The sequence below is a fragment of the Cricetulus griseus genome, chromosome 5 (assembly GCF_003668045.3).
Source record: "Cricetulus griseus strain 17A/GY chromosome 5, alternate assembly CriGri-PICRH-1.0, whole genome shotgun sequence".
Taxonomy (NCBI): Eukaryota; Metazoa; Chordata; class Mammalia; order Rodentia; family Cricetidae; genus Cricetulus; species Cricetulus griseus.
In genome coordinates, this window is record NC_048598.1 from 28820725 (window position 1) to 28845965 (window position 25241).

General features: G+C 39.0%; 1 protein-coding gene and 1 pseudogene across 5 annotated transcripts; one reads left to right on the forward strand and one right to left on the reverse strand.

Annotated features, from left to right (window-relative positions):
- Positions 1 to 5054: 5054 nt before the first annotated feature.
- Positions 5055 to 23728, forward strand: Gorab (golgin, RAB6 interacting). Of its 5 annotated transcripts, XM_027417183.2 has the most exons (6): positions 5055 to 5193; positions 8182 to 8330; positions 10849 to 11203; positions 13219 to 13320; positions 15815 to 15955; positions 21991 to 23728. In XM_027417183.2, the coding sequence occupies exons 2-6, from the start codon at positions 8285 to 8287 to the stop codon at positions 22433 to 22435; spliced, it is 1089 nt and encodes a 362-aa protein (XP_027272984.1). In that variant the 5' UTR covers positions 5055 to 5193; positions 8182 to 8284; the 3' UTR covers positions 22436 to 23728. The 5 variants fall into 5 exon arrangements, with proteins under 5 accessions (XP_027272984.1, XP_027272985.1, XP_027272986.1 ...); XM_027417185.2 differs by lacking the exon at positions 8182 to 8330 and having other exon boundaries at positions 5108 to 5193; XM_027417187.2 differs by lacking the exons at positions 5055 to 5193; positions 8182 to 8330 and adding an exon at positions 5400 to 5551 and having other exon boundaries at positions 10849 to 11088.
- On the reverse strand, positions 6211 to 6318 carry LOC113835965 (annotated as a pseudogene).
- Positions 23729 to 25241: the final 1513 nt, after the last annotated feature.

Genomic DNA, 25241 nt, shown 5'->3' on the forward strand with positions numbered 1-25241 from the left:
CTCAGTTCAAACAAGTGGTCAATCAAGATTGGCCATCACAGTCAGAATCCTATAGGCTATTTTATCCCACTTTTATTCAACATTGTACTGGTGGGTGTATCTAACTCACTAGTAATGCAAGAAAGGAAAAAAGGCAAGTAGATTGTAAGATAAATAAAACATCGTTTGCAGACATAATTAGTATATTTAGGGCTGCTATAATAAATATCATATATTGAATAAATTAGCTTATTTTTCATCATTTGGGAGCCTTGGACATTCAAGCTCATGGCACCATCTGGAATAGTGATGGACTCCTTTCTACTTCTTACAAGCTGCTTTCTTAAATGCATTATCTCATAGTGAGGGGGACATGGAGGCTCTCTCATGCTATTCCACATAGACATGAATCCCATTCATGAAATTCCAAAGCCCTTTTTACTGAGTTACCCACTAAACAACTCTCACCTCTTAATTCTGTCACATGGGATTTTTGAAGATATCATCACTCAGACCATAGTGTATACAGACAATAATTGAAAAATTTTAAAGCAAACTACTTATAATAGTATCATGCTATTGACTAGAGATAGACTGAGGAAAAATGTAAGGCCCATTTACAGGAAACAGTGAAGCTTGCTAAAGTAGTATGTTAAGGTTGGTTAAGGTTTGAATCTGGAATTTCCCAGAGAGGGTCATGTTTTAAATACTTGTTCCATATATGTTGGCGCTAATTTTAAAGGCTCCAGAATCTTTAGGAAGTAGGAATTGGTTGGTACAAGTAGGTCATTAGGGCAGAGATCTTTGAAGGTACAGTCAGTACCTGGTTACTGTCTTGCTTTCTGAACCACCATTCTCCAAGATATATGAAATCTCTGCCACATACTTCAGCCACCGTGAACTGAGCAGCTTTGCCATGCCACCCCTTCACCACAGAACACTGATTGATTAGAAACTTTGAGTCAAAAGCAGCCTTGTCCATCTCCCATTGCTTCTGTCAGGAATGGTGGCCACAGTGTTAAGAACATGCCTGACATCAGGCTTCACAAAAGAGAATGCCTTACTGATTTTCCTCAATTAGCTAAAATGTTTTTATTAACTTAGGAGTTCATAGCTGCAAAGAGAATGAAAAATGTGGTTCATGTTTTTCAGCACCATAGAAATGCATTCTAGAAAAGAATCTCAAATGTGTTTAATGTGAAAATGTTTCAAATGAATGTTTAACTTGGAAAAATTTGCTTTTTCAATACATATTGAGTGTTTAACAGCTGTCGGTCGGTTTTATACTGGGCAAAGGGGTGCAGTGGCCATACCATGGAACTATTATCAAACGTAATAATAAGTCTTTCTGCCAAGTGCCCGAGCCCTGCTGCCACGTGGGCGCTTTTCACCAGGCCACCCAAGTTCTGTGGTCCCAAGTAACACACAGAGACTTATATTAGGTACAAATGCTGCTTGGCCAATTGACTAGGATTTCTTATCTGCTAGCTCATATTTTATAAGACTTATCATAACACTTCCTGCTGGTGCCCTCTCTTGCTGGTGGATCACATAGCAACTCCAGAGCAGAGACCAGGAGAAAGAGCAAGAGAAAAGGAATGACTTCATTCTTATCCTTGCATGTATATGAGTCTGTCTGCTATGTCACTTCCTGCCTGGATCACAAGACTTCTTTACTACATTTCCCAGAATCCTCCTTGACTCCTAGTCCTGCCTAACTTGCTGCCTCATTGGCCAAACAGTACATTATTCAACAATCAATAAGATGATAATATACACAAGAGGATCTCCCCATCAATATGTGGATAGAAAATAAAATATAAAATACAAATAACCTAGAAATTATACTCAGTGCTGTATAAATAAAAGAATACAGGAAATAGGAGGTTGCTATTTAGATAGTGTGGTCATAAAAAGCCTGTGTGGGTTTTGGAACAATAACCAAAGCAGGAAGAACCAATGAACAAGAGAAAAAGCATAGCTTAAGGAACAGCAACTGGGAAAGCTCTGGGTAGGCCAGTAGAGAGTGCAGGGAGAAGTTCTATGCATCTCAAAAGCCAAAAGAGATCAAGTTTGACTGGAGATTATGGAGAGTAAAGAAAGGGGAAAGACAGCTTAATACAATAGAAGTAGGCAGAGGCCAGATTATACAGGATCATAATTTATTCAAAGTGGAGGAAGCTATTTGACATATTTTAAAAATTATCATTGTGTCTGTAGGAATGTGTGTGGGAGGGTGTGTGGGGGGTGTAAACACAACAGCATATGGATAGAAGTTAGAGCACCAGTCTATATAGTTGGTCTTTACTTTCACTTTTTTCTTTATTATTTTTCATTTATTTACATACCAACTACAGTTTCCTTTCCCTCCTTTCTTCCCATTGCCTCGCCCCACCTCCTGTCTACTCCCACCGCCACCACTACATCAGCCCCTCCTAATTTCAGAAAGGATCAACAAAGCAAGGCACATTAAGTTGAGGCAGAACCAAGCTCCTCCCCCTGTATAAAGTCTTGGCTAGGCCTCCCAGCAAAGGGAATAGATTCCAAAAATCAAGCACATGGGCCAGGGACAGCTCCTGATCCCGCTGCTAGGGCTTCCACAAAAAGACCAAGCTACACAATTGTCACCCCCATGCAAAGGGCCTAGGTCAATCCCATGCAGGCTCCCCAGCTGTTGGTCTAGAGTCCATGAGTTCCCACTAGCTCAGGTCAACTGTCTCTGTGGGTTCCCTATCATGATCTTGACACCTTACCCCCTTGCTAGTATAATCCCTCCTCCAGTTCTTCAATTGGACAGTGGAGTACCAGGAGTTTAACTAGAGTTACCAGTCTTCCACATCAAGTACTTTGACCCCCTGAGCCAACCAGCCAGCCCCATTTTATAAAAAGGCTAGAAACACTATATATATATATATATATATATATATATATATATATATATATGCTTATTTTTTTAACAATTGGTCTCATATTGCAGCTAGGCTGGTCTGTAATTCACTGTGTAATCCAGACTGCCTTCAAACTCATGCCATAGCTTTCTGAGTGCTGGAATTACAGGGACAAAACACCACATCTGGTTCTTGATTTTTGGTTCTTAAAAGAATACAAACTGCTATAGTGGAGAATCAACAGGAGACAAAATAAATGAAACATAAACACATGAACATGCTGAATTATATATAAAACTTTTATTTAAACACAAAAACATTTATCACAGATCTTGAAAGAATACAAAAAAAGAACATTACAATAGATAGCCATTCAAGATTGAGCTTCGTACACATAATTAAAAATAAACTAGTTAAGAGACTGAAAAGAACAGACCATATGATAATTTTAAAAACACAACCCACGCCTCTGAAAAATATGGAAACATGTCATGTGTGTGTGGGGGGGGAGGCAATAACACTCCTGGTATATATGGTGGTAGGATCCAGATTTATAACACAAATGGGGGAAAATTACCTTAAATCTAGTTGGTTTAACATGACTGAGACTTTCACAAAACTAATCTGTAGAGATAATCAAACTCCCACAGTCCAAAGAGCTTTGGAGCTAATCTCGAACTAAAATATCCTATACCACTTGACAAAAGCAGGCTCCTTGAGTAAGGGCCAACAGAACAGCAAACAGGAGATGTAGAATTCTGCAAATGGGAAACTATAACTTTATACAGATGGATTTTATTATATCTTGCTGGTGCCTTGATTTGCATTTAGGGGCAAGGCAAATCTTTTAAAATACCATAATTACCACATGTATTAAGTTTAGTGATAAACCTTCAAACTCATAGAAGGAAAATGAATACATAAAATATGAAATGAATGTATAACATGGGGCACACAAATTGGTTTAACATTGTTATTGGGCTACTAGTAAATGGCTATTGTATGCAGAAGACAAACTGAATAAATTACCAGATTGTGACTGCCTACTACATACTATTCTGGAGTGAGTTAGTGTATACCTGCAAACTTGAATGAAACTAATCCTTTTAGACGGCATGTTATCTTTTAAATGCATTGAAAATAAACCCATCTTTAAGATAAAACATGTGTGGAATCCTTGGATTTTGGAAAATCCGTTAAGTTTCCAAGTTCAAAGATTACAAGAAAGATGTTGAACATTTTTTTTTCTGATACTTATCTAAAATGAACTGCTCATTTCAATCCCCGGTGCCATACTTTATTTTCCAGTATACTCCTTTATTTCAACTCGATTTAAAATATTGACTCTTACACCAAAAATTAATACTCTGAAGTTTCAAATGTAGCCAAGGTAATGTGGTTTGGTTGTTGTTAGCAAAAAAAAAAAAAAAAAAAAAAAAAAAAAAAAAAACATTAAAAAAAAAGTTTTAAAATGGAATAATTGGTCTGTTAAAAAAAAAATCCTGACCTACGCATACTTCAACAAGCATTGCATTTTTTTTAAATCTTCTAAATACTGCTTAGAAGGAAGAAATGGAAGCTCAAGAAGTTAACTTTAGGCAAAAGAACAATTCATCAGTTGGGACTTGAGTGTGCTGTGGTGAGGCTTGTGAATCGGAGGCCAGCAAAATCTCTTGGGACACTGAGACTCATTCATCATAGAAACAAGAAAACGAAACAGGTGGGGAGCAAACGAAATCTGCAAGTTGCTTTTGTCTGGCAGAGAACTGGCCATTGGTTATACTCCAGCCCTCTCGGTGTTGCTCCATGACTTGGGACCCGCAGAGGAGAGATGCTCCGGTCCAGCCCACCCTCCCCGGCAACCCAGCCTGCAGGCTCCGCACGGTTGGCCACCCAGGCCCCGCCTACCTTCCGGCCTCCTCTGCCACTGCCTCCTTGCCTGATGTCCTCCGCCCTCCCTCACGTTCCCATCGCCCCCGTTTGTCTCCGAGTGACGGGGCAAGAAGAACAAAAAGCCCGGAACAGAGGCTTGTGAAGGGAGGCGAAGGGCCGGGAGGCGCGGTCCGACGAGACGGCTCTTCAGGCATCGCTCGGGTCAGCCCCACGGGGGCCCTCACCTGAAGTCCGAGGGGGCCTCGCGCCACAGCTCGGCGCGCTGATTGGCTGTTGGCCGTGCCGCGGAAGGAACCCGGATGTGCCTGGAAGCTGTGTTGGCAGTCTGCGAGCTGAAGTTTGGGCGCTCTTGGGGTCCCCAGGGCCGGGCGGATGGCTCAGGGTTGGGCGGGCTTCTCCGAGGAAGAGCTGAGGAGACTGAAGCAGAATAAAGGTAACGTGTGCGCGCGCGGACGCGGAGCCTGGAGTCTGGGAAGGACAGGCGGCCTTGCGGGTGGGCGAGGGGGCGTGGGGCCTGGGGCTAAAGTGGGCGACAGTGATCGGGGCTCCCCAGGTGGCTGTGTTAGCAGCCGAGGCCAGAGGGGCGGACTGGGGCGGGGCTTCTCCCCTAGGATCCGTTTTTCAGTGATTTTACTTTTTCCTGTGGAAAGCAATGAGGCTAGAGAGAGAGAGGAAGCGAGGCTACCACCCGAATGGCTCCTACCGAGAGGGTTATAGCACGAATAAATAGTTGCAGACTTGGGGTCAGGGTGGGTGAAGAGGAGCTTTGCGTACACGGCCTCATAATTATGGTAAGCTTATAAAAGCAACTATTGGGAAAGAGATTATGAGAGTGAATAAACGCAAAAGAAGTGATTTTGACGATACATCTGTATCGCGTTTACTTCTGGTTACCAGATGGTTTTGCACTTCTCTCCAGTTCTTCGGAGTCAGCAAACCCAAAAGGATTTTTTGAGAGATTATTTTTTGAAGCGCGCGCGTGTCTTTGTATGCACGTGCACAGTGTACGCTCACATGCCTCTACTGCCTTCAGGGCCAGCCAAACTCTCATAAAGCCCTAGGGGCTTTATGAAGTAATTGTATACCATCGAATGGGCTTGCTTTGTATGTTGCTTCTGATTAACTTGGTGACCTGTGCTAATCTTGGTAGTGCCCATCACTTGTGCGAGAACTTTAAATCGTCCTGTGTCTGTAGTTAGTGAGAAATGTGCATGTAGGTCAGGTGGTTTTTCTCCTACATGTGAGAATTACCAAGGGCTGACGTGCAAAAGGAAGTAAATTGCTAACTTGGGGCCAGTGTACTTTGTACACATTGGGGACTATTGTAAGATTATACTGTCAGGTGTGTCCAACTGATTCTGTCGGGCTGGATGCCTTCAGATTCTTTTGTTATGTGATTCCATTCTCCAGCCACATTCCTATTATGTACAAAGTACAGGTGCCTTGTTTCTGATCTGACTTTCAAGTTCTGGGTGTCAGCTTCTGAATTAGGTATGTTGTCTGGCCCAAGGGCCTCTTTCATCCTTGTCTAGGGGAATGCTAACCTACCATGCAACCTCTGTATTAGAGATGTAAAGATGAGAAGGGTATTTTTGCCTTCAGTGAGCTTGTAGATTAATAAGACAGTCAAATAATGTGGTAATAGATATTATACAAGTGGTAGCCATAGAGCAACCTCACACTGAAGATTTAATGGACCCTGGTGATATTTCATGGAGAGTAAATGTTGGCAGAAGTTAGTTAGTCAGGGCAAAGGTTTAATGTAGGGAGAAAAGAAGATTGGAAATTGAACATTAGTAATTAAATGCATTCTCTAGCAAGTTAATAAAAGTAAGTCATAATTTTAGGGGCTGGAAATATTTGTGTGTATATGAAATGGGAGATATGTCAACTATAGTCATTAACATCTTAAACTAAATTGTTTTCAGTCATACAGATTGGAAGAGTGTATGGCATACATACACAAATATGCACTTGTATATATGTGTACACACACACACACACACACACACACAATTTGTGGTTGATTTCCTGTGTAAAAAAAATGGAAGGATGCAGTGCAACCATGCTCTGCCAGTTTTAAGATAAATATGTATTTCTGTGTGTCCTTTATTATTCTTTATGGTTTATTTATTGTATGTATTATGTGTATGGGCCCTTTTGCCTTGGCCAAAGCATGGGCATAGCAGGCAGAGACTGTCTTGTAGGAACAGTTTATGGAGTAATTGTCTTGTTCACTCCTTCTACCATGTGGGTCCTAGGGATCAGAACTCAGTCTTCAGACTTCTTGACAAGCCTCTCTTGCCTATACCTGCTCAGCCATCTCACCCACGCCTTTATTCTTGATATCAGTATTCACTCTTGTCCCTCTGTTCTTATTTACTAATTTCCTTGCTAGTCTAAACATTTATGTTTTCAAGCTTTTTAAAACTATTTTACCAAATTTCAGGGAATAGCAGTTTGGTTGGAATTGCATTGAATCTTTGGAGATACTTGATATTGTCATGTAATTAACACTACCAGGAAGGTGGTATATTTCCATTTATTTAGACCATTCTGTAATACCTTGTAACAAATTTTAGAATTTTCCTCCCATACAAATCTTGATTGTTTTCTCTTAGTTTTTTCTTCCCTGAATATATGACCATTTCTGGTATTGAAATATTCTCTCTCTAATTATGGTATCAATTCTCTCCTAGTAATGTGTGAATAATACAAACTAAAAGAAACAATAACTATTTCAAAGAAAAGAATATGAATATATGCTAACCATCAACAACAAGCATTAAAAATCAAAAGCATGGTGAGATAACTACCTTAGGCTCTTATGATTGTTGGAAGTCAGAACAATAAACAAAAGAATATCATGTATTTAAGTGGATTCTTGCACACTGCTGGACAAAATAAATGTGCTTCAGAAAGCAGTCTAACATCTAATGTTGTACTTTAACACCCAGTACTTTGTGGGTAATGTTCAAGGCAAAATTTAGCATGTAAGGAAGTATACCAGCCAGGTTCACAGAAGTAAAATTGAAACCAGCCCAAGGGTCCATTGGGAAGATGAGAATATAAACTCTGGATTTGTCACTCTGTGATATGGTGCAGCGCTTGAAATGAATGACTGTAACAGTGCCAATAGTGTGGGTGAATATTATCAGTATGTTGCTAAGTAAAGAAATACTTGTACAGCACACTTTTTGTAAAATTAATACTCTTTAGAAGTATTTATAGACTGATAAGGAAATGATTAACGCATGATTCAAATGATGTTGAAGACAGGGACCGGAGGATAGGGCTTAAGTACAAGATCTAGAGTAAATCTCACAAATGTAGCCTATTGGCTAAATTACACACACCTGGAAAGTTACTCGGGGGCTGAAGAGAAGAGTCATCAGTTAAAGAGTTCTCTCTGATCTTCCAGAGGGCCTGGGTTAAGTTCCCAGCACCCACTTGGCTGCCCACAACCTTAAGTAACTAAGGTTCCTTGGGATCTGACGGCCCCTTCTGGCCTCTGGAGTCACTGCATGTATATCCTGTACTTACTTATGTGCAAGCAAAACACTCATATCCGTAAGTTAAAATCTTTAAAAATATTTGACTTTTCAGGGTTTTTCCCTTCCTGCTTTTGAGTGTCCAATTTTAAAAATGTTAATGGTAATGATAATCATCAGTACTGTTTACAAAAGTAGCATGTGCGTGTCAGCCTTGTTTTTGGGTTTTGGGTTTTGTTGTTGTTGTTGCTTTATGGTTCTGAATATTGAACCCAGAGCCTCATAATGTTGCTTCCCCTTGCCTGGCCTTTAACTGGAACCTGCCACTGAAGATTAAAAATTTCTTTCCACTATAGTATAATCTAGGTTTTTATGATTGATAAAGTTCCCTACATTTAAAACCTGGTGCAATTTGTATAACACTGATGTTTAAGAACTGGGACCAAAGCTAAGTGGTAGAGCACTGGCCTGACTGGCATGTGCTAGGTCCTGGGTTCAATCCAGCACCACAGAAAAAAATACAAATAGAAATAATTTTTAAGTACCTGTTTTTAATTGTGAAAATCAAAGTGTCTGGCTGTGTTGACTAAACTGCTTCAATGACAGCAGCTGACTGGAAGTGACTGTGGCTAGTCCTCCTTTGCACTAGATTTATGTTCCTTGGCAGGTCCTGGTTTTGATATTTATAGTTTCCAGTACATAGTACTTAAACAATGTGTTCTATTTTTATGTGCCCTGATTTGTTTATTTATTGCTAGTGGAAAATGAATCATTCAACAGCCTCAGTGATATTTTCTGATGGTGTAAATATGAACCGTAACCAACAATAAGCTCCAATGGCAAAACAGAGGAGGATAATTTGTGCTTCTGAGAAAAGTGCATGTTAGGTGTGTGTGTGTGTGTGTGTGTGTGTGTGTGTGTGTGTGTGTGTGTGTGTCTGTGATAAAACACCCTGACAAGTCCAGGAAGTGGTAGAGCACACCTTTAATCCCAGCACTCGGGAGGCAGAGGCAGAGGCAGAGGCAGAGTTGGAGACTAGCCTGGTCTACAGCTCGAGTCCAGGACAGGCTCCAGAGCAATACAGAGAAACTCTGTCCCGAGAAACCAAAAAAAAAAAAAAAAAAAAAAAACAAACAAACAAACAAAAAAAACCCAAAACACCAAATCAACAACAAAAGCAACTTAAAGGAAAAGCTATTGTGTTGGCTCACAGTTGGAAAATACTGTCCATCTTGATGAAGTCCTGGAGGCAGAACTTTTGGGTAACTGGTTGTGTCACCTCCAAAAGCAGAGAACATGAATGCCTGTGTGTTCAACTCACTTTCTCCTTTTTATACACTCCAGGAAACGAGTCCAGGGAATGGTATCACTCATAATGGGTGGGTCTTTGAACCTCAGTGAATCTACTCAAGATAATCCACCACATGTATGCCCATAGGACTATCTCCCTTGTGGTCATAAATCTCATCAAGTTGATTTGAATTAACCAACACAGTCCACAATTTTGATATTACCTCTGTCTTCTTATACAACATTTCCCATGCATATCTCATTCTTGCATGGCCTCCATGGGTAAAGTACAGCAAATAGTTACAATTGGTATGGCAGATGTAGAGACCATTGAACTAGTCCGAAGCCAAGCTAATGACTACATAATTTTCAGCTGTACTTTGGAAAGTTTAAATTAATAAACGTGTACTTCAGAGGTCAGTGTGTAGAATTTAAACATCAAATTTAGCAAGTCTTTTGTTTGTTTGGTTTTTGTTTTCTTGCAGTACTGGGAATTGAACATGGGGCCTTGTAAATTCTAGGTAAATGATGTACCACTGCGTGACATGCCCAGCCTTGAAAGTCCTATTTCAGTTGCTCACTTGCAAGAGATAATAATTTTATACAGTGCAATTTTGTAGATCATATTAAATAGCATGAGAGTGAAATTCCCCATTTATCTGCCCTAAGAGTTTATAATCTTGGTACAAATATTTCTCCCAAAACAAACACTATTTCATTTGTGCTTAAAAAAAAAAATCCCTGTAATTGTTTCATCTCTGTCTGTTGCTTGTTTCAGGATTTTGTTAAAAATAGTTTGAATGCATTAATTAGAACTTATCTGATCTTTGGTGAATAAGCTAAAACAGTTGAACTAAGTAGCATTGTTGTATGATGAAAATGTAAGGGAGGGGCATCTCATTTGAGAACTAGCCATTAGTTGTGTCTGCACAACAGGGAAAATCATGAATCAAACCAACAATAATAATATCTCAGAGAATTCAATTGACTGCCTAGTTTCATCAAAATCAGTTCTTTCATAAACCTCAAGTTAAAATGAAAACTTTGCCTTGTGCCCTCAGATCTGTGTCAATGAAATAGATTTCCTATAAAGATGAATTGAGAAAGAGGCTGGTTTTGGTTAAATATTAGTAGTATGATATAAGAACTGTTGAACCCAGGAAAATGGTTCTTTTTTCCTGGGCTTTCAAGATAGAGCATGGGACCTCTAGGATTACAAAATTTAATGCCACTGCTTTGTGTTTTTAGAGAAATGATGGTTATTTGCTGTCCACACAAGGTCTCTTCATTTGCTGTCTTTTATGTAGATCTGTTTGAACCTCAGCGCCGTCTCCCTGCGAAAAAAACTCGACAACAGCTTCAGCGAGAAAAAGCCCTTCTAGAGCAGAGCCAAAAACTTGGTCTTCCAGATGGATCAGCCTCTTTACCTCCAGAGCAGCTGCTTTCTACACCCAAACAGAGAGCTAACAATCAGAAACCAAGTCCTTCTTCGGCGGTCCCTCGTCCTCTCACACTCACCTCTTCCACTGGCAGTGGGAAGCCACAAGGTACTGAAAGTCAGCCACAGGAAGCAGGGCTTCAGAATTCCCATGAGGGCCACAGAAATGCCGAGATTCTGACTCCAAAGCCAGATTGCAAAGTGGAGAAAAAGAAAATGGAATTGTTAGTAAGTCTGTGAGACTTTTTATCTTTTCCCCAGGGACTGGGAAGAAATATAGTTTGTTGGGTTGTTTTTTGTTTTGTTTTTTACCTAGAAATGAAATATAAACTATTGGAAAAAAATGAACCACCTAAATATATTATGAGCTAAATATTTTGTCTTGTCATTTACTCTTATGATTCATGCTTATTGTTTTCACCTTATTGAGGAGTTATCTAGGACTTCGAAATGATACTGTTTTCTTAACCATTAGACCTGTGGCACATTCCTGTTAGCATAGCACTTGTACAAAGGAAGGAACTCTCAAGTCTTGACACCAGGGTGATCTACATAGTGACTTCCAGGCTAAGCTGAGCAGTATAGCAAGACCATCTCTCAAATTTACACATGAACACACACACAGGGGACTATCTTCCTAAGCTAACATATACAGCCAGTAAATATAGAGTTGAGACATATTTGTATTAGAATCTATAGTTTAGCTTCACCCATATAGAGATTTCCATTTGCTAACTGTTAAATTCTTAGTAATGGGAAGAAAAAATGGCATTTGTTTTTGTTTTTCTCAATATAAGCTACAGTCCCCATCTCTGCTGATTTTGTATCATGAGAGTCCTGCCTACCAGAATTTTGTGATGTAATTCATTTTGATGAGATATATAAAATCATATGAATTAAGTTTGTTTGCTTGGTTTTTGGTTTGTTTTACAACAAAGCCTTACTATATAACTCAGGAAGGCTTTGAATTTGTGATTGAGATGGACAACTTAGATGAGATGTCATTAGGAATATGATTGGTTTTTAGATTTGCTGGATTATCCATGGGAGACAGTAATTTGAGGAACCATTGATTTTTTAAAAGGAAGAATCCTGATATGATGGGCTTGGGAAAGGAGAGCTATATCCTACAGTGTTCTGTGATGACATCTTGGTTTCTGGGTGAGGCTAAAGAACAATAGAAAAATAAAAGGCAGCAAGGATACCAGAAATTCCAGCTTCCTGGTGTAGTATAATACCAGAACCCCAGGGGAAAGTGTCCTGGTCAAAGTAGTGATTAGAGAAATGATAGGTATCTGTGTTTAGGTGAAGTGGGCCTGAGGTGCCTATGGAGTGGGAAACATGAGAAATCACTGGTACCAACCCTAAGGTGGAAGCTGTAGTAACAGAAAGAAAGGGCAGGTTTAGAAATGGTTGCTAGGTGGGTAGGTAAAGGTGTTGAATGGTCCAGTAGGAGGAAGAGCTTTGCTGTGACCTTGTTTGTGTTGATAGCTTCATGACTATGGAAGTATTATGTGCCCTTTTCAGAATTGGGCATGTAAGAAGCTATAGAACATGTTTTCAGTCTTTAATGTCTGTGTTAGTATATTCCACTTGTCTTAAGCTCGGACAACTATTGTAAAACTGTCAAAAAGGACTCAGCAGATTGTATTTGTATATATTTGTACATACATATGTGTGTGTGTAATGATAAAGGCTATCAACTTGAGGGGGGATATGGGAGGTATTGGAAGAAGGGAAAGAGAAAGGGAAAGTGATGTAATTCTGTTTCAATTAAAAACCAACAGAGTTGGAGAAAAGTGAGCAAATGAAAAGAAAATATAATAAATAAGCATTAGCTGTTACCTTAAGATGTTAAGAAAGTCCAGACTTTATTCATAAAAAAAATTCCAAAAGGTAAAACATGACAGCAACCTCAGACCAATATACTTTGTACATTTCTTTGTACTCTTAAAAGAATGTCACAGTATTTGGGCTTCCAGTTTGTGGGTTCCTAGATTATACACATATATAGATTTCAAAGCTCCAATTTATGGAAGGCTCTTTACTTCAGCTTGTGTTCTTTGTTCGTATTAGAACAGAATAATGAGCTGCAGATGGCTTTCCTTTAAAGGGATATTTGAAAGAAATATATGTAATCTGCCTGATTAAATTTTATGTGTAGGAGACAGACTGGTAAGGTGTGGGGCTGGGTCACAGTCTTTTTATAAATTCATTTTTGTGCCTTGTTTTTTTCCAGGCAAGAAAAATCTCGTTGGGAAGTCCTCCAACAAGAACAGCGACTAATGGAAGAGAAAAATAAACGTAAGAAAGCCCTTTTGGCTCAAGCCATTGCAGAAAGGTGAGGTACCTGGGTCAGGGGTTTGTGACCCACAGTCATCTCTTAGAGCTTATATTTATTTTCCCATGCCTTACTCAATAAAACCAGTGCTTCATTGAAACTCTTAGAAGACAAATGATGCTTTAAATAAAATGATACTGAAATCCTAGTTTTACCTTTTGAGGGAGGATTTTTTTTTTAAAGCAATGAATCATAATGTTTTTGTGGTGTCAGCTGAAAGTGAAGAGCTGGCATCACTGTCAAACAGCTGTTAACACACAGTCACAGGGCAGCAGAGATTGGTGTCAGTGTTCGGAAGTGAGTAGCAAATGCAGGCTTTAATGTTGATGTGGAAAGTGTTGACATCTAGCATGGTAGAGAGTAAGTGCAGTACAGGAGTGACTAACACTGTCATAAACGTTGATTGTGTTCCTTACTGGCCTGTTTCTTAAATAGGTTGCTGTGTTTTATTGGTAGCTTACAGCAGCCATCATATAATCTGCATGAGGTTTGATATTTTTACCCCCACGCCTTCAGTGTTAAGTGTGTCAGTAATCTCTTCTCATGTAGTGTATCATATGGGCCCAAACTGCAGCATTCCCCATGTAAGCCATTCTTCTCCATCCCTGCTGCTTTTCTGTGGTTTGAGTTTGTAATTCCAATTCTTCTGTAGTTTTAAACTGTGTCAACAAAGTCTTGATTGGACTGAATGCAAGCAAATAGTCAAAGCTTTTAAGACCTCCAATTGGGAGGGGTGGGACATGCCTGCTATCTCAGCACTCCCAAGGCTGAGGCAGGAAGACTGGCCTAAATTCAAGGTCAGCCTAGACTGCACAGCTATAGAGCAAGACCCTGTGTTAAACTGTTCCTGCTTGAGGTTTGAATTGGTCGAAGAGCAGAAGTGAGAGAATAGGTAGATATAAGAGTAATTCAGAGCTGGGCGTTGGTTGCGCACGCCTTTAATCCCAGCCCTCGGGAGGCAGAGGCAGGCAGAACTCTGTGAGTTCCAGGCCAGCCTGGTCTACAGAGTAAGTTCCAGGATAGGCTCCAAAACTATAGAGAGAAACCCTGTCTCGGGAAAAAAAAAAAAAAAAAATTGAAAAAGATTGTTTTCCCTTTTAGATTTCAAGAAAAAGAACAAACTATAAATAATACCATCTTTTTCCCCACAAGTGAGTGATTGTGCTTTAAAAAAGGATTTTCTTAGTCTTTACTAAGAGTAGAGACTGTTTATTGGGGATTTTACAAAAGAACTTAGGTGTATTCAGATTTTACAAAAGAACTTTGGTGTAGTATAGTGGGAAATTACCAATATGGAGTCAGGTAGAAATATAAGGGTATTTAATAGGGAAAAGCCTTACTTACAGAGCTACCTAGCCAGCTGGCGAGCGGTCTGTACACAAGCCCAAAAAAGAAACCGAAAGAGAAAACCCAGTCACACTACAGCACCCTGACCACACCCTCGCAAGCATGGTCAGGCAAACCTGTAGCCAACCCCTAAGTAGGCGTGGCTACAGCTTCCCCTACAGTGTAGTGCTGCAGATCTATAATCCTGGCACTTGGGAGGTAGAGGCAGAAGAATTGTGAGTGCAAAGCCAGCCTGGGCAATGCTGTCCCCTGTCTTAACAAGAATGTATAGTTTCCATACTTCTCTGCTATTGATTTAAGACAGGGTAACAGAAGGAGACAGAGATACAGGGAAACACAGCATGATTTTCTTGTTAATAAATGATAATGAAGTACTTCAAGTGAGACTTTGCTGCTTGGTGAACATGGACAGAAAAGGGAGATGAATGCCTAATACAGTAAAATCAGGAGTGTAAGCTGCACTGTGGTGGGACACGTTCTACTCCCAGGAGAATGTGGGTAAAATTCTGAATGGGTGAATTCATGGTTAAAGATTTGCTTTTATGTTTGTTACCCTGCTCCTGGAGTGTATATGTACTTGGATGCAGTAAGAGGCAGTTAAATGATCAAGTGGAGTGTGCTTTTCAACTGAAGACAGTCTGAGTTCCATGGAAAACTTTAAGGGCCTGTATTCAGTTTTCTATGAAACAAGGTGAGACAAAAGAAATTGAAATCATAGATGCTTTCAGACATTGAAATGTTACTTGGTGAGCTTGTGTCTGCATGTCAAGTAAGGGTGAGAGGTGAACATGGACTTGGGAGGAGAATGGAATCTGGGGTTCAGAAAGCTGTGTTGGATACTTCCATGTGAAGGGAATAGTGACATGTTCCTTCAGAACTTTTTCTTAGAACCGTTCAGCAGAAACTTTTGTAAAAATCTTAATTTTTGCTTTGTTCATGGAAGTGATATGTACTAATAGAAAGTTTGAAAAACAAGGAGAAAAGAGCATTTTTTTTTTTTTTTTGGTCAAATCTGATTTTTTTCTGTTTTGAAAAGAATGTCATGAACTATAATTATATACACAGTCACCTTCCTTTTCCATTTATGTCATGTATGGAAATGTGGTCTTAAAGTGTCTTCCTCCAACTCAAATTCCTGGTTTTCCAGATCTAAAAGGACCCAAGCAGAGACCGTGAAACTCAAGAGGATCCAGAAGGAGTTACAGGCCTTAGATGACATGGTGTCAGCTGACATTGGGATCCTCAGGAACAGAATTGACCAGGCCAGCCTAGAGTATTCCTATGCACGGTGGGTAGGATAGTAAGGTCTGAGGAATCTGTGGGTTACCAACTATGCCAATGGGTTTTATGTATTTCCAGTAAAGTCTCAAGAGAATGCCATTAGTGACGTGCTAATTCAGGTGGCTGCCTGGCCTATGGCTTGATCTTGTTGAAATTCCTCTTACAGCATTTCCTGAATTACTCATTTGCATATTAGTGTTTCCTGATTAATCTTCAGCTATTTAACATTAGAGACCCTGAGTATTTCAAGATCTGTTGAATTATATGCCTTATTAGCTCACCACAAAACTATATGATTCTAACACCAAGTCTATGCTCCTTCCATTAAAATTTTGACTCTTTGATATTGCCTTTAAGGGAATTGGGGCCAAATTTTCATTTTGTTATCAAAGTAAAAAAAAAAAATAGTTTATTTTGAAAATACTTGTAAATATATGCTAGGAATGCTGGTATGTGCTTATATTCCCAGCACTCAAGAGAGTGAAGTAGGAGGATCACTGCAAGTTGAAGGCCAACTTGGGGTACAAAGAAAGATTTTGTCTATGAGTAGAAAGAAGGAATACTTGTGGATATATTTTCTTGAATATCCTCTAGGTATTGTGAAGTTTGTTTTTTCCTTGTTTGGTTATACTTTGTACAAAATGGTCTGCAGTCATGTGCTTCCTTGGTTTCAACTGTTGGCATTTTTAAAAAAGAAAACATTGTAGAATATTTTTAAAGTGAATAAACACATGTAAAGAATTACATGGACTTTGCAAGCAGATAAAAGGGTAAAAAAATATGCCCAGTTACAGAGTTCTCAGTCCCTTCAACATTGCTTTAATCATCCCAGTTTGTGTTTTTTCACAAGGGAATGCTGTGCTAATGACTCAGCCTTGTATCTTTCTCTGTAACACTAGAAATCAATCCGAATGCTTCATTAGTCTCGGGTAAACCGCAGCATCAGAATGTTTATGTAACAATTTAATAAAGCGGAAATGCTTGGTGATAGTTTTAATTCATTGTTTAGTGTTTAAAAGAGGTCTGTGGTTGTCCTTATGATTTGGGTAATTGTTGTTTGCTCATATGCTATGAATGGGTTGCCCTTATTAGTGGACAGCCTAAATTAATGCCATCAGTAGCTGATAACCAGAAGTTTCCAATTTCTGTTACTGTTAAGGAGGTCACTAGGATTTTGTTACACATAGACTCAGCCATGACTGACAGCACATCTTACTCTCTATAATTGAACTGGCCACCTCTACAGCCTCTCATCTTGGTAGTTCATAACATTTTATAGTTCAGGGTACAGCAGACAAAGTCTAATTTGGGTTTTTTTTAATTATTTTATTTGTTGAGATTATAATTATATCATTTTTTTCCTTCCCTTTCCTCAAACCCTCCAATATACCCCTCCTTGCTATTTTTCAAATTCATGGCCTCTGCTTTTCAATTGTTATTACTTGTGTGTGTTTGTGTGTGTGTGTCTATTCCTAAATGCATAAATAATCTGTTCAGCCTATGTTTTACCTCTGAGTTGTCTGCAGAAAGATGTCCTTTTCACGTTGGATATTAGGTAGGAAATGTCAGTCGAAAACTATAGACAAGGTAGATTTCTATTTTTTACTGAAATTTATTCAGAATAGAGAGTTCTTACACAGTAAAAGTGTTTCACATCATATGTTTTTATTTTAGATGTTTAATAAGCTAAAGATAGCATTTGCATGATGCTGTTACTGACATGATTGAATGAATGGATGCTGATGTAGGAGGCTCTTTCAAAGCCTAAGCTGTGAAGGTAAATCAGAGAAGCCAGAGATACTCCTAACTGGAATTAGGATTGTGTCTTGGTCATTCATAAGATTAATACAAAATTTTCTAAATTTATATTTATGGTTATTGAACATTATGGATATTGAAATGATTTATTTACCCAAAGTAAAGATGTTAGCAGGGCCATGATTTCTAAGAGACCCTATAGTTTCTTACCCTTTCCGACCTCAGATAGTTGTACTTATTCCTGGACTTGTGGTCACAGTTCTCTATCCTGTGTCTTCAGTTACATGTTTCCTCCTGTCTCTAGACTTACTTATCACAGGTTTCATGTGATTGTATTTAGGACCCACTGGAATTCAAAATATCTCCTCTTAAGACCCTCAATCGCATCTGTTATCCTAGAAACTTAACTTCTAAAGTTCCACAGATTCAAAATTAATAATTTGGGGAAGCTGAATTTTAGCTTACACTCATATTTGAATTCTCCTAGTAGCATCAAAATGCCTTTCTCTGTCAATTTTCTCTATTTCCAGTAGATGCATTTTTAAAAATTCCTCAGTTGTATTCAGTGAAAACTAAGAACAATTAATATGACAGTATTAACATTCTTGAGGAGACATAATAGTTAGACAAAGCACTAGGGAATTAACAGATGATAAATTATTCAGTTATCACATCATCTTTTACGTCACTCTGTTTTCTTGTTATTTTAGTTTTTATCATAGATGAGAATGAAAACTTTCTATGGTGATGGGATAACAAAATGTTTCAAAATAGAGGGACAATATTTCTTAGATCCTGTTTTATTAACCAAGATTCTTCTGTTCTTCAGAAATTCTAAGAAAGGATAAAAATCATATGTTAATTTGTACCATTAGTTTAACTTTTCAGCAGATAGTCCTGTAAGCTAAAAGTGGAACAGTGGGACCTAATGGTGTAGAAAGGGTTAAACATTGAATATTTTTTTTTACGATGTCAAAGATACCAACAGACAGTTTCTAAAACCTTTAAATAACATTAGATCACTCAGTGTCCCCTTAAAATAACAAAACAATTCTCTAATTACATTTCCAGTTCAGTGTGTCTTGCTGGTTTATGTATAATGATCTTATTCTCTTGCAGAGTACCCATCCAACCCAGATTCAGCATGAGCGCCAAGACCCCCTAGAGTAATCATGTAGTTTGTAAAACTAATCAATATTATAAACACCAGTCACTCTGTAGGAGAATATATGTGTATGTTTTAAGCCAGAAAGACTTTAAATAAATAAACAAAATGTAGAATCTTAAGTGATTTATCCGGGATGAACTCAGATCAGTGGAAACCTAGGGACCTGATTGCAAATGTTAATTTGAATTCAGTGTTCATGATCCCTATTGACTGGGAGAACAGAGGTGAAGAGTAGGGGTAGGAACAGACCTAGAGAGAAGAGAATGTTGGGGAAAGGCTAAGGTATTCACATATCTATAATGTCAGAGCTCTTGACTTAATGTTAGAGCATTCATAAGCGGGTTATGTTACCAAGTATAGAAACAAAGGACCAGATACCCAATAAAGTTCTTTTAGCATAAATTTTTAGCATGAGGAGCTATTGAAAAACAATATATTCATTCTTATATTTATTAGGTGACCGTAAAATAACAGAAGTACAATAAATGAACACTATTTAAATAATAATTTTAAAATTATAAATACCAGAACCCTAAATTTCCTGTAACTGTAGTTTTAGATATGTGTCACTAAATGGCAGTGATGATTTTTATTTAGGTGTTCTGAAGGAGAAGTTGTTTTTGGGCACTGGGAAGGATTCTTAGACGGTTTACACTGCTGACTCTCAAGCTACATGTCTGTGTGACTCTGTTGATGTCATTGTTTTACAGATAGACCCCAAGACTGGGTTGCAGTAACTGCCAGGGTTACTGTGCATGACCTCTTCTCCAACACCTGTGCAGAAATCCAAGTATTTCACTCAAGAGATGAGCCTGGTGGTACATGTAGTTAGATCAAAGATTTACATCTGCTCCAGGCCATTTCCTTCACAGGCTAAACAGTAGTTCATGACCAATGACATTAAAAACTCCATTTAAATTGAGATGAGTGAGGACTGCATGCTATCTTTCTGGATGTGGAGAAACTGAAAGGAATGAATCTGCTGGAGAGCTGGTAGCCATTGTGGCCTGTGACTGTGAAGGAGAGTTCAGATACAAGTGGTGTGGTGGCTTCTGAACATGGAGATCAGCCTGTGATTCTGGTGACTTGCCTTGTGTCCTGCAGTGCAAGTCCTTTTCTCTCCTTTAGCTAGCTTGGCTAGATACCTGTGCATCCAAAGACCAAAAGGGTATACAGAGTGGACAGCCGAGGACAGGTTTGAACCTTCAGCTCTCCATAGTCAAAGCCTTTTATAATTTTCACTGTGTGTCCTTCAAGATAATCTTACATTAGGAGGTATAATCTTTTCTTCTTTTCTGTAAGTTCTACTTAAAGCTGCATATTAGAATTAGTGAAGTTAGATAGGCCATCATAACTGGTAAGGGAACAGGGCCGTCACAAATATTAGTGGTAATTAAATCGACCTAGTTGGTAAATTGGAATTTGTTTTCTTTCAGGAGAGGAAGAAACTGACTTTTAAAGAAAAGAAACACATGTAGAAAGTTAAGATGTGACAATCTTACTGTCGTATCTTCAATCTAATGCAAGGGGTAGGGGAGATCGCAGGGTGGTTTCGCCCCTCCAGTTCCCTTACTTCACAAGAGACTGGTATTACTCATCCATACTGCTTATACCTGTGCAGATGTGTCCAATGATCTGTCCTTCCTCTCTCCCTCCTTCCCTCCCCTCCCGCTCTCCCTCTTTTCCTCCTCCTCATGTATGCTAGGCAAGTACTCTGCCATTGAGCTATATACTCAGACTATAAAACCTCTTTTGCATGTAACAGTAGTCTTATTATATGGAATGAAATGACTTAGCTCAGAGATTTTCAACTAGGAGCACATGTGTTACCATAAATCTTTCCACCACCTGCTTGAGTTCTGCCTGCCACATGGATGGCCAGAATAATACACAGAGACTTATATTAGGTACAAATGCTGCTTAGTCAATGACTAGGATTTCTCATCTGCTAGCTCAGTCTTAATTATCATAAATCTATATATTTTATAAGACTTATCTTATCGGACGCCTTCCACTGGCATCCTCATCCCCGGGATCACATGGCAGCTCAGAGCAGAGAGCAGGAAGAAGAGCGAAGGGGGAAAGAACCACTTCCTGCTTGTCCTTGCTTAAATATGAATCTCCCTGCTATGTCACTTCCTGCCTGGATCACCACTTCTTTACTACATTTCCCAGAATCCTCCTTAACTCCTAGTCCTGTCTAACTTACTGTCTCATTGGCCAAACAGTACTTTATTCAGCAATCAATAAGATGAACATACACAGAAGTACATTCCCCATCACACGTGTGTCTCAGAGACATATTGGCAATGTCCAGAGATATTTTTGGTGTCATAGTTTAGTGTATAGTGGTACTGATAGATAAACCAGTGATGGTATTTAACATTCTACAACCTATTGGGCATCTTCTCACAAGAAAGAATTCTATGGCCCAAACTACAGTGTGGGCTTTGAGAAGCCCTGCCTAAACTGACCCTGGCCTGGTGGTTTCTATGCTTGGTGTTTACTTATTGCCCTCACTTGGTATCTTAGTTGGCTTTGCTCTGTCCTTATTATGTTCACTCCTTCTTCATTAAAATATTTCTTTCCTAGTCTATTAATTAGGAGACATTAGTTTTCTACTTTCTCCATCTCTTGTTTTGCCTGCCATAAACTTAACCAACTCTGTACTTCAAGTTGTTTGTACTAGAGCTAACTTGTGCTAGCTCCTGAGAGCAGGTTCTAGGCATTCAGTGGTGTCACACAGGTAGCTTGAAATTAGCCAGGGTGGCAGTATTTATACCTCATAGACTGGCAAGTGTTACAAATCTGAGCTCTCTGTTCTCCCCTTTACCCCAGAGCTAACCTGTCGCTAAATGAACTCTCTTGGCCTGCTGTTATGCAGGCACAGCTTTGGAAAGACATACTGAAAAATCACAGGCAATAAATCCAAATAAGGATATTGTGATAGTTGTAGCATCTTAGCCTAGTAGATCTTATATGTTGTCAACTATTGTTAAAGCAGTAGTATTCATAGCTTCATTGTACATTCATTTCCCATTCTTTAGTTTGTTTCTGACTCTTAGAAAGCTTCCAATTGAAAATGAATGGACTGATGTTTGTATGTGTCCTTATAGGAAGCGGTTTGACAGGGCTGAAGCTGAGTACATTACAGCGAAGCTGGATTTACAGCGCAAAACCGAGACAAAAGAACAGCTCACGGAACACCTTTGTACCATCATCCAACAGAACGAGCTCCGGAAGGCCAAGAAGCTGGAGGAGCTGATGCAGCAGCTGGACGTACAGGCTGATGAGGAGGCGCTGGAGCTGGAGGTGGAGGTTGAACAGTTGCTTCGAGAACAGGAAACAGAAACAGGCAAACAAGTGGTTCCTGTAGAGAGTCCCGGTCAGCCTGCTGGGGAGAGTGTATCTTCAGGGTTGGCTGATGGCAACAAAGAGCCTCAACTGCAAACTACTTCTCCAGAGGCAAACAAGCCTGGCAAACATTCTAGTAGCCCTCCCCTTAGACTAGACTGCCCAGGTCAAGGAGCCAAGAACTTTTCAGCTGCTGTAGCCACATGAGGGGCTGGTGTTTGTTCAGTTAACATATCTCTGTGGTAAATTACAGCCTGTCAGTGATAAGCATTCTTTAAACCTGTTTGTGTTTGAATCCATGCTTAGTGTTAGCATGTTAATATATCTGGTCATTCCCAAGTACAGACTGTGACAGTTTCATATCAAGGGAGTATTGACTACTCAGTGTTCCTTCAGTCCTTATTACTGAGTTAAAATAAGTAAAGCAAAGGATGGAAGAGCCTGGGGCCCTGAGTTTGATTTCCAACACTACAAAAAGAGCAAAATGGTAGAAGAAAAACTACATGGCTAGAGTGTTTGAGCAGGTAAATTCAGAAAAGCAGAGCGACAGGGTTCTCAATACTTGACCAAATGTGAGAAAATATTGACTGCATGGTCTATTTATGCAGTCATTAAAAAAACAAAAATTACTTTAGAGAGAGGAGAAGAGAAAAACAGATTAAATTACCTCTGGTTACTACTAGAGTAACTAAATACAACTTGGAAATCATAGCTTAATGTTACGAACTAAACAACTTAAGCCAACATTATTTTTCAATTTGCCAGTAAATGGTTTCTTGTTTATACCTAAATTTTGGTTATTTAATTTACAGTTATAAACAAACTGTGCATTTGTAATTTTATTTTTACCATATTCTGTTTTGCTCAATCAATGAATTGACAGGTAAAATTTAGACAAAAGCGTTTCTAAAGTGAGTATGAAAATGGAGAATGTTATTGCCACTTGATTATCTAGCAATGATGTCTTCCCTCTCTAAAAGTCTGTAACATGCACATTTTATATGTTGAGTATTAATTATCCTATCATAAAGCAATTAAATTGTTAAAGTACTCATTGTCTAGTACTTTCATAGTTTGTTGATTACCTGTTCTCTAATACTTGGCCACTGCATTGTGCTATACATGAATGTGTATATAAATATTTTAGTTTTGCCACAAAACTAGTATTGTCATAAATTATGATCTATCAGAAATTACAAAAAATAAAATGTTTCAGTCATAAAAAAGGAAAAGACAATTATATCCATAGTACATTATAGAAAAGTTGGAGACACCCTATTTTTAGATTGTTTTTAAAAGTATTATCTTCAGATAATAAGGATGCTTTGTATTTTTCTATGACCTAAGTTGCAAGAATAATTTTCCATTACTAACTTCTAAACACAAACATTTATTTAGATAGTGCTATTTTATTTATGAATGACATACATACAAATTTAATCTTCATTGCCCAATACAGTCCTATTTTTCTAAGGAATAAACAAGTCTGATGTGTTTACAGTACGGTCTTTCGTTTACCTTTAAAAAAGTTTCAAACCTTTTTAAAATGTGTGTATTTTAAATAGCATGTGTGTGTAACACAGACTCAGGGAAGGAAGAAATGTGCTGCTTACCACACCTGGTACAGCTCTATGCTTCCGTGACATTTTCTGCTGCATCCACCTCCTAACAGTTTTGCTTTATAACTTCAGTGTGTGTGTGTGTGTGTGTGTGTGTGTGTGTGTGTGTGTGTAATTCTTTCAAATATGTACTATAAAAGTTCCACTGAAACCGATACTTTGACAAAGCATTGTCTCCCCCAGCTTTCCTAGGGTGGTATCTGAGTGCTCAGGTGATGATATAAGTGACAAAATTATATTGTATAAGTTTTATGCAAAGGCAGCTGTAGCCCATGTGTGCAAGGATCCAGAGCAAGTGAGTGAGAACTAGAGGTTTCTGATGGAGAGGACCATATGTACTGGTTTCCCAGGATAGCCCTGGGACACATCTTTTAAAATAACGTTTGATCAGCTTTGATCTATAAATTCACAAGTACATTCCTGTGAAGGAAATCAGCCCAAAATTACTAATCATCATGCTTCTTGTCTAGTTAGGAGGCAGTGTTTATCAGATTGTTGTAAGCTGTACTTACTGGTGAGCATAATTCTGTTTTAAATTTGAATTTAAAGGGTTCCTAAAAACTCCATTCCTGGTGACTACTTTTTGTTTTAAACTGAAGCCATTTCTGTGGGTTTTGGAGAAGCAGACTTCCTTTAAGAACAGTTTTCATTGCATTGAAAATAAGGATTTTTTTTTTCTTAGAATTTTCACCTCTACATAATTCTGCTGAATTACAGTGCTTGCAGGTGGTAAATCTGTTCTCAGAAGAGCACAGCTGGTTTGCAAGTCATGATAAAAATCTCTGATTGGAATTCCAAGAGCAGATTGCATTGCTGGACTGGCATTTGAGTTACAGAGTAGAAAAGCAGCTAGAAAGCCCTCTTATTCTTTGTTTGGAGTTAGTGATGTAGTACTCTCCAGGAGCTTATCTAACTACTCAGCCACTTCCTCTTTCGTGGCATTGGCACAAACCGACTCAAGTTATTCTGACCCAGGCCATTCCCAGTGACCTTTATAAATGATGTTTGGGGTTTTGTATTTCTTAGGAGCCAAGTCAGCATTTTAAAAGGCCTTGATAGATATAACTCAGTCTGCTAGACACGACCTGAGGCCACTCTGGTCCAGGGTAATTATACCTCCTTTCAACATAGATCTACTCCAGGCCTGACTTGAACTGTTCTCTTGAGAGATGAAGCAGAGGGCTACTCCCCAGGCTGCCTTTACCTTAATGTGAGGCTACTTCTGCAAGATCCTAATCCCAAGCAGCTGTCTTCAAAATGCAATGTCATCCTTGCAGTTGATCAAACAGCTGCATGTAGCTACTCATACAGATGTGCTGTTGAAGAGGTGTATGATCTGTGCCCTTTTCACCTAAGCTTGTGGCCTGATTAAGGGAGTATGATTAACATCTGTA

Bases quoted from the DNA above. Each gene is read 5' to 3' on its own strand.
- Gorab (XM_027417185.2), top strand. From the start codon at position 5,133: ATGGCTCAGGGTTGGGCGGGCTTCTCCGAGGAAGAGCTGAGGAGACTG. The intron at 11,204-13,218 runs GTTAGTAAGTCT...GTTTTTTTCCAG, and splicing joins GAGAAAAAGAAAATGGAATT to GCAAGAAAAATCTCGTTGGG. The intron at 13,321-15,814 runs GTGAGGTACCTG...CTGGTTTTCCAG, and splicing joins GCTCAAGCCATTGCAGAAAG to ATCTAAAAGGACCCAAGCAG.